This window comes from Rhinichthys klamathensis, unplaced genomic scaffold, assembly GCF_029890125.1.
Source record: "Rhinichthys klamathensis goyatoka isolate OS25496 unplaced genomic scaffold, OSU_Roscu_1.1 h1tg000168l_1, whole genome shotgun sequence".
NCBI classification, from domain to species: Eukaryota; Metazoa; Chordata; class Actinopteri; order Cypriniformes; family Leuciscidae; genus Rhinichthys; species Rhinichthys klamathensis.
This window is the reverse complement of record NW_026606699.1, coordinates 1,435,175-1,444,262: the sequence shown is the minus strand read 5'-3', so window position 1 is coordinate 1,444,262 and position 9,088 is coordinate 1,435,175. Positions and strand designations below refer to the sequence as shown.

Below are 9,088 nucleotides of genomic sequence, written 5' to 3'. Positions count from 1 at the left end.
GAGCATTATTTCTTTATGGGCAATGAACGAATATTCATACAGTAAAACAATCTGTAATCTTTTTCCATCAAATGTTCTCATTTTTTGGTCACATTAAACATCTTTGTGTTTTTTTATTTTCGTCTATTGTATTTGTATTGTGGTATGAACTGACTGGTGCTGTTATGTTTCAGGATTAGTGTTGAATCTGTACTTGTATCCAAATGGTCGCAGGTGATGTGCAAAATTCTCCAGCGTGTACATGTCTGCAGGTTTCACATAATAAAACGATATCACAAAATCCACACAGCAGTCGGGGCCCTGGAAAAAGAGAAAAATTGTTCATTTTTGACTAATCTTGGACAATACAATGCAAAAGGGTCATTATGGAAAAGTTATACTTCAATGTACACAAGTCCTAGAAATCCATATTTGTTTTAAAACACATTTTAACTATAGTGGGAATCGTATTAATATTTACAATCATTTTAATTTTAACATTTTCTTAGAGCATGAAATATTGCTCTATTTTGATGCTGAGAAAAGAGATATTTTTACAGTTTTAAAACAGTAAAAAATAGAAAAAGAACATTTGTTGTACAGTAATTGTAACTGCAAACTGAAATTATAAGTTAAAATAAAATATATTAAAAAATTATTTACATAAAGTAATTTTTATGTCAGCAAGTGTTTATGCTTATGCTTTATCAAAATAACAAAAATGACTTTTATGTTCTGCAATCTGATGTATATCTGAGTGAAACAGGATATATTTAACAAGAAAAAAAGGGTGTGATTTTTTTTTCCAAAGCATGTTTTCTACTTGTAAGTCTGTCTCTGTTTCCGGGTAGGTTTAAATTGAATTTTACATTAAATATTCAAAAATATGGTAAAGGATTCTGATTCACAGTCTGCAGTTTTTATTCACGTTGCATTTTTTAATGATAAATGGCTAATATAAGTTTTGCTTTGCCACACTTACCTGTAAAATGTCTGAATATGACAGCACATTTTCTGCTGATTTGACTGAAAATGATCCTGTTCACGTACATCTCTAGTTCATTCCTACTGAATGTCTTACACCGGACTCAAACATTGTCGCGCCATGGGTTCTATAGAGTGCAACAGTCGGGTTCCAGAAGTAAAAACTCCATTCATTTTCTCCATAAGGAAATTGATTTTTAACGATAACTTTTAAAACTTTAAAGACAGATCTACTGTGAGCTGCAAGGTTGTTAATTGATAATATTTTCTTCTGTTAAAGCCGCCAGACCGCAACTTAGTTTTAAAATAATCATGCTTAAAGGGTAACTAAACCCTAAAACAACGTTTTTTAGTTAATGGTCTGTAAGACTGGGGCTTTACTAATGCTGTTCATTGATTCAAGTAATTTTTTTTACATTTGGGTATAAAGTGTTTTAATTCTACAATATATGGTGTAAGACGTCTGAGTGCTGCCCTCTTCAGGTTGAACGGTCGCTACTACAGTTGAATTTACCTATTGGATGTTGTGGTGCCCTGTGACGTAAGAGGGTACCAGCAAACCACGCCCTCGCCTACAGAGAGACGGGTCTCAGGTGCACGCCACCGTTTCTCCATATTTCTCCACCGTTTTAAATTTCATTAAGCTGTAGTTTTTTCCTTCACTAAAACCGTTAAGTACTCAGTCTTTCTACCTTTGTATTTTTGTCCGATTTAAAAAATAGTTTTACTTCGAATCAAAGTTAGTGTTATTATGTAGTGTTATTATCATTCACCTCGTAGCTGATTGGCTTGGTCCATGGCTCATCATAACGCTTTAACAAAGACTTTTTTGAAATCCCTATGGGAGAAATGCATGGAAAAAATACTTCCAAAACCAATGGAAAAAGTGGGTGGGCTGTTGCACTCTATTGTCTTTTGTTTCATCAAGCCCGGTGTTATGCGGTGTTAGCAACAGTAACCAAGGAGGGCGGAACTTAGGTTTAACTGTAGAATGACTCACAAATATTTTCAATGAAAACCTGCCAGCTGCTCTCACCCGTTTTGTTTTGTAGTAACTGTAGCTCCAGGCCTGTTTTCCACTCTTTGGGGAAATGAGAAGGTTTACCGGTGTAAAAGGATTAAATGTTTCTCGTTTGTTTGGATCTCTTGAATCCCCGGCCTTCACTCCCATGGTCTCCATGCACCTCCCCAAGGCCATGTCCTCCACGGAGCTGAAATGCTTACAGCGTCCCGTGTCAAAACCTTGCACAAATCTCCTGAGAGCCTCTCGGCTCAGAACGTATCCGGCTCCTCCGCTCATGTAACCCTGACGAACAAGCGGCCGGAACCCGTGCCCGAAATAAACAGGCTCATCTGTGTCATGCTGGGAAAGTAGGTATCTCAGGTTTTCAACCACCACAAATGTGTCGTCGGAACCAGTAGGAACCAGTTGGAACTGGTTGTCGTAGTAGTTCAACCAGTAGTTCAACCAGTTGAACTGGTTGTCGTAGGAACCAGTCGGCGTCCTGGAGGTGGTGGGCATGGAGGTACTGAGAGGCACGGATGGTCTTCCAGTACAGCTGAGATCGGCCCTCGCTGACGTTGAGTCCCACGGTGGGGAAGTTGGAGCTCTGCGAGCTCATGTACGACACCAGGTTACAGTGTTTAGCCCAGGTGGCACGAACATGCTGGAGCTTTTAGCAGATTCTCAGGCCTCCCAGCGGGCACCTTGACGTCAATTTGACATCAACAAATAGTCAAGATTTTGACCACCATGTATAACATGCATGAATATGCATATTTTCATTATATTTTGTAATTATTTCCTTGTGGTTGTAAAGAGGCCAAACAAAGGTATCAATCTGACATGTTTTTTCTGGTCCCTACATCTCAGGTCAATATCATTGACATTAAATCGATGTTGATTTGACGTTAGGAAATAAAACGTCAATATGATGTGAAATGTATATCAAAACAATGTCTGAAAAAGTATATTTATTACTCACTGTAAATCAATGCGACTAATTTTCAACATCTAAAAGACCTGCCTGAATGATCTTGAAAGTTGGCCTATAGGTATTTTGCGTTTTTATTTTATTTAAATCCTAGCAAGTTTATATTCAGTTCACGATTAAAATGACAGCAGACACTATAATTGCATATACTATAAAAGGTACATTTAATCTGACATTGAAGCTGATTTTTAAAATAATCATCATCGACTACAAATTGACTACAAAAAGACGTCACATCCTGGCCATATCGCGCGGAAAAGTAGAAGATCTGCATAACCGCCCTCACACGTCTGCTCAACTGCCAGAGAAGAGATCGTCAATTTCAATTTCAAAAAATCCTTCTCTTTCAAATCCTGGTAAGTAACTAGCTAGCATGCTATTGTTGTTATTATGTTAATACACCATCTTATACACAGGCTACTTAATCTTAATGGGTGTAATTTTCAGAATTATGTCGAATAATTTCAAAGCCTTTACCCGAACGAGTTAGCTAGCTAATTTAACCTGAGGTTAGCTTAACTGTAACTTAACGTTAACGTTTACATTCTGGTATGGAAGAAGTGTCTTCCTGTCTGCCATCGTATGATTTTAACAGTAGCCATGTTTCCATCCACTTGTCAATCGAATTATCTGAAGTTCGGTAAAAAAAACCTCATGCGAATAAAGCTGGTGAAAGTGTGTTTCCATCAAACGGTTTTAAAGCGGATAAAAACCTGTGCGTAATGACGTCACATGCTGTTTTGCGATCAAATTGGTAACGTTAGCTGCTATATCGAATTGATTTGAGACATGTTAAGGTGTTTCCATTCAATTTCTCACCGAATTGCACAACATTCAAGCCAACATTTGCGAACAAAGTTTTACTATGCAAAATGGATCGCACCATAATAACGTTTCCATCCGCGTTTATCGCATAAGCCGTATATCGATCAAGATAAAATCCGATGAGACCGATCGTATTTCATTTGAGTCGATATTCATGAAATTCAATCGAATTTTACTGTTTCCATAAGGCATTTTTCATTCGATATCACTTAATGCGGATAAAAACGTGTGGATGGAAACATAGCTATTGTGTAAGTGTGGAAAAATGTCGATTTTACTGGTTTTCTGAGGCCAAACCGACGATATTTACTTTCGATTCGAATTTGTTCGTTTAAAAGTGGACCTTTCAAGCTTTAGCCTAAGTTACATAGGCTATATTTTGCGATCCGGTTCACAGAGACCATAAAACATTGGGAAACATTGCCAAGTCTATGCGAATAATCTTGAAAAATGTATGTTCTTGTAGTGGTAATAAAATATCCATATTATGACTAATTACTCTTGAATTGTAATTATTTTAAAGAAATGTTTATTTTAATAAGGAGTTGACAAATTAACAATGAGTTTAAAATGATATCCTAAGCATGTGAAATGTTATCAATTTTTTTCAGCGTACCAGCACCAGATCTGTCACAGATTTGAATAAGAGGTAAGTTGGTAGCCATATAACTGTTAAGTTACTCGCTTGACCTTTTTACATGATCCTTTCCCAATGGAAGAGAAAAGTAAGTGTGTTCTTAACAAAAATAGCTGCTGCATTGAATTATTATTTTTTTAAATGCAATAATAATAAAAATTATTGTACAGAATATATTGTAATATTGCTCTCTTTGGTCTGACATTCAGAGTTCCAAAAGCGACTCCGCTTCAACAGCTTAACAGACAGCTAACCAGCGAGAAAAAACGAAAACTCATGGTAGGTTACTATGAAAAAGTAAAACAAACTTTTGCTAACAGATGTAATTATTACACATACAATATCTTATTCACATATTCTTGTACCTCATACATTTCTGCATATTTGCTAAATTATTCCTTCAGACAGATCCGATGTCAAATTGGTGCAGCTACCCTGCGGGAAAATGTCAACATTGTGATGAATAGGTCAGTCTCTGAAGTTGTGCTGTTAATATCTTAAAATGTATTTAATATTCTTAAATGAGTACGCAAACATCTGCGGATTGAAGATGAAGAACACACTGAATCTGATTATAACAAGACTGAAGCGAACACGAATGTTTGTAGTTTACAATTAATCACAAATTTTTAGGGGGCGAGGCAGAAGTTTAGGGGGATTTGATTACACTATTTCAGATAGCCCGTCGGGCAGGCCAGTTATGCATTTTGGTAGCCCGACTGGAAAACACAATAGCCCCGGGACGTCGGGCTAACGATTTTGTGAGCCCTGACATTATTTCACATTTCTTGCTGTACAGCATGTATAACTTTGTTTATTCCCATTTTTATTGACAGAGTGCTCACAAATCGCCTCATGTCTATAATGAACATGGATGGGACTGGTGACAAGCTGCCTTTCAGAAGAATGGAACTTTATAAGGTCACAATAGGTAATTATATTTTCTATTTGTGCACCTACACTACCTATAGCTCTATTCTCTACATGATTTTTATTTTGATCAGTATGTGCAAGATAAATGGCAATTGCTGTTACATTTTTCAGGTGCCATCCAGAAGTCACAACCCGGCATCACAGAAGCTTCCATTGGTAGCCTTACGGCCAACCATTTGTGCGCTGCACCGGACAGAAGAGGGGGCACTGGACGCCGGAAGGTAGGAGCTGCTGCAAACAATGTAGATCTAGGCCCAATCCCATTTCTCTGTTTTTACCCTTCCCCTTCATTTTACCCCTACACAGTATCCTTCGAAACAGAGTGGAAAGATATAGGGGTAAAAATATTCTCCATGGAAATGAGACACTAATAGCCTACATAGGGAAGAGCTCGGACGAATGTGATGTTTTGATATCGCTGCTCTATGGCTTTGAATGAATATTCACATTCTACAATTCAGTACAAAATGTGGACTGATTACTAGCAGTGAAATGAGATCCTGACATATGACACTATTAACAGATATTAACAAAAGTTTGACTCGATCCATTTTTCATATATTAGTACACATCTGGACCTCTGACTACTGCATGTGATTAGGCTATAATGTGGATTATCTTTAGTTGTCTATATACTGTAGAGTAGCCTACTACTGATGGGTACTAAGCGTTAGTTATGTTAATGGACAGGCCCCATTTTAATGTTTGCTTTCTTGTTCTCTTGTTCCCTTTTACAGGCACTTGAGAGCCCTGGAGGTCTGAACCCAAAGCGCCCCCACTGTATTACACTGCTCAAAAAAATAAAATAAAAACATATCAGATCTCAAAGTATGTGTATGTTGTCAGTCATTGTACATTAAGGTTGGAATTGAGTGATGCTTGGCATTGAAATGATATCAAAATATGTCAATAAATTGATGTAATTTTGACATCAATGTTTGATGTCACATTTATGTTGAATTGATATTTAAGCTTGATATTGAATGACATCAAAATAGCATTAAAATGACATCAACATCATGACATCTTGACGTCAAATAAATGTTGAATTGGCATCAAATGCAAACAGCATGACATCAAAATGACATCGGCAGAGGTCAAAATCTTGACATCAAATTGACGTTGTCACTTTGACGTCAATTTGACTTTCATTTTTGACCTATTTCGTGACGTAATTTTGACGTCAATGTTTGATGTCATTTTGATGTTAAATTGACATCAAATGCCCACTGGGCTCGTCATGATCCAACACAGCACACACACACGGGAATACAGGGACTGTGACAGCTCATCTGAGAAATTCAAGCAAAAGTTTGGGGTTTCACTGATTCAGCAAGGATTAATTAATTTGATAAAAAAAAATATTTTCAATAGACAGCACAAATTGAGCGTCAGCGTCAGTTCTGGCAGGCCAGGTAGTCAAGCCGCTGCTTATGCTATTTGCTATCAACACTGTCCCGTCAGCTGATCTGCTCCAGCTGAGCCGCATTAGCTGGTTAACTCCCCTCGCTGCTCAATGGCCAAAGCTCAAACAAGGCGCCCTATTTAAAGCTCATTCACCTTGCTCATACATGCTCGCTGCTCGCTTCTGCTGCCCGCCACCTCCCCAGCTCCTCCTTATGCATAACGTGGCATTTGCTATGTCATGTTGCCTGCTCGGTTCACAGGGGGATATTTTAGCTCTCACAGTCTAAAACTGTGTGAGCGTTCCCTAATGCTGCTGCTGCTGTCCTCTGACTCTCTGCTATTTCATGGTGCTCATGAAAGGTCAGAGGACTCCCTGAACAGAGCCATACTGCCAAATTTCAATTCAGGAACATCAACCTGTTTGCAATCTATTCAAATAATTCTTAATTATTTTGTCTGTGTGTTCTTGACTTTATGGACCTGACAGAACTGTTTTGAACATTGATAAATATAAAGTTCAAGAGCAGCAAATCAGCAGAATGATTTCTGAAGGATCATGTGACACTGAAGACTGGAGTAATGCTGAAAATTCAGCTTTGATCACATAAATTACATTTTAACATTTATTACAATAGAAAACAGTTATTTTAAATAATAATAATAATATTTCACATTATTACTGATTTTACTGTATTGTTGATCAAATAAATGCAGCCTTGTTGAGCAGAAGAGACTTCTTTCAAAAACATTACAAAATCTTAGGGACACCAAACTTTTGAACGGTAGTTTACTGTATCTTTCTAATATTACCAATTTTTTTTTATCAAAATGCTTCTGCTTAAATGCTTGAAATGAGTTTTGTAGACAAATGTAACAAATATAAATTGTGCATACAAATTAATTTCTTTATAAAACAAAAGTTTTAACTATTTTTGTCTTCTTAAAGTTGCAGAATACAAGAAATAAATTTGAGACCGTGTCCAAACTTTTGAGTGGTACTGTAAATACAATGCCATTATGACTCAAAATATGAGTAAGTTATAATGAACATACCATTCTTTTTCCATGCATGACTTTTGGCTTGAGAGGAAAGAGCATGTGGAGTGGCACGTGCTCTGGCTAGAAGGTCGAATCTAACACTTATGAGTTGCTGAACAAAGAGGAAACCAATGAACATCCCAAAAAATAGCAATACGTGCTGAGACTTTTTCTTTAAAAATTAAAAAACAAGCAATATAACTATTATATATAAATATTTATAAAACGGTTAGTTCCAATCCTTGATTCTGATTGGTCAATAGCTGTGCTTTATTCATGATAAAACACGGCTATGACCGCTTCACCCAACGGTTCTATTTATCACTGCGCAACACTGCAGTTCCTATGTTGTTTTTATTTGAGCTTTCATGCATATTACCAATATTACACATTGGAACTTTGTTGCTGTTCACGGTCAGGGACTATTTTTTTTTCTAGCGGAAGGAAGGCTTTTAGTGATTTTACTTGATGAAAGTTGCACTAATACATATTTTTTTAACTTTAATATTTGTATTGTGTGGAAACCGTTTTATAAAAGCAATAAGGTACTCGAGGCAAGTGCTGTATCGTGAATAAGTAACGGCTGAAGGGGTTGCAGCCGTCTTGTATTAGGCTACATTCAGCTACAGAAAAATATGACTTACCATATTGGTGCAGTTTTGGTCACAGCATATTTAAAATGACTTCTTAAATTTTAAATCGATGAGGGCGACTGAAAACACTAGTCATCTGTCACCTTTTTTATTGCAACTTGACACATACAACTTTTATTAGCTGTTATTTACGTCACAGATCTCTTATCCTGTATTGATAATTTAAAAAATGTGGCTACTGTACAGCACACTATATGCAGGTTAAGCACCGTATATATAAATATGTCCATGACATAAAAAAGTGCATTTTCTGTTCTGTTCTAATTTATGTGCAACCAGCATTAGAAGTACAACACTTCAATTATAGAGCAAGGATGACCTGTGACTCAGAGACTGTCACAATGGGTCAGTCGTCAGAATAATACTTAAAAGCTCCTTGAAAGTCAAAAGCAATTTTCTCAAGAATGAAGATCAAGATTTCCAGGTCTTCCTTCCACTTTAAGTTAAGAAGCTACTGGAGACTTGCCTAATTGCATATAATTGTCAAACAGAAAAAAAAACTTTAGATGAAACACTTTAATGAAGAATCTCTGTATACCTTCGACAGACTGCGATTTCAACAATCTTATAAGATCATTACAAATCACACTGTACGACATGGATCTAATAAACTTGGGCATGACATGTATGTAGACTGT

General features: G+C 36.8%; 1 protein-coding gene across 1 annotated transcript; it reads right to left on the bottom strand.

Moving 5' to 3' along the window:
• Nucleotides 1-12: 12 nt before the first annotated feature.
• c1galt1b (core 1 synthase, glycoprotein-N-acetylgalactosamine 3-beta-galactosyltransferase 1b) lies at nt 13-7,984 on the bottom strand (the record flags this gene model as incomplete). The annotated part of the gene is given in 5 exon segments (XM_056259499.1): nt 13-300; nt 2,000-2,398; nt 2,442-2,656; nt 6,579-6,644; nt 7,813-7,984. Coding segments are annotated over 5 exon segments (990 nt in total), but the record flags the coding sequence as incomplete, so codon positions are not given.
• Between the last annotated feature and the right edge of the window lie 1,104 nt (nt 7,985-9,088).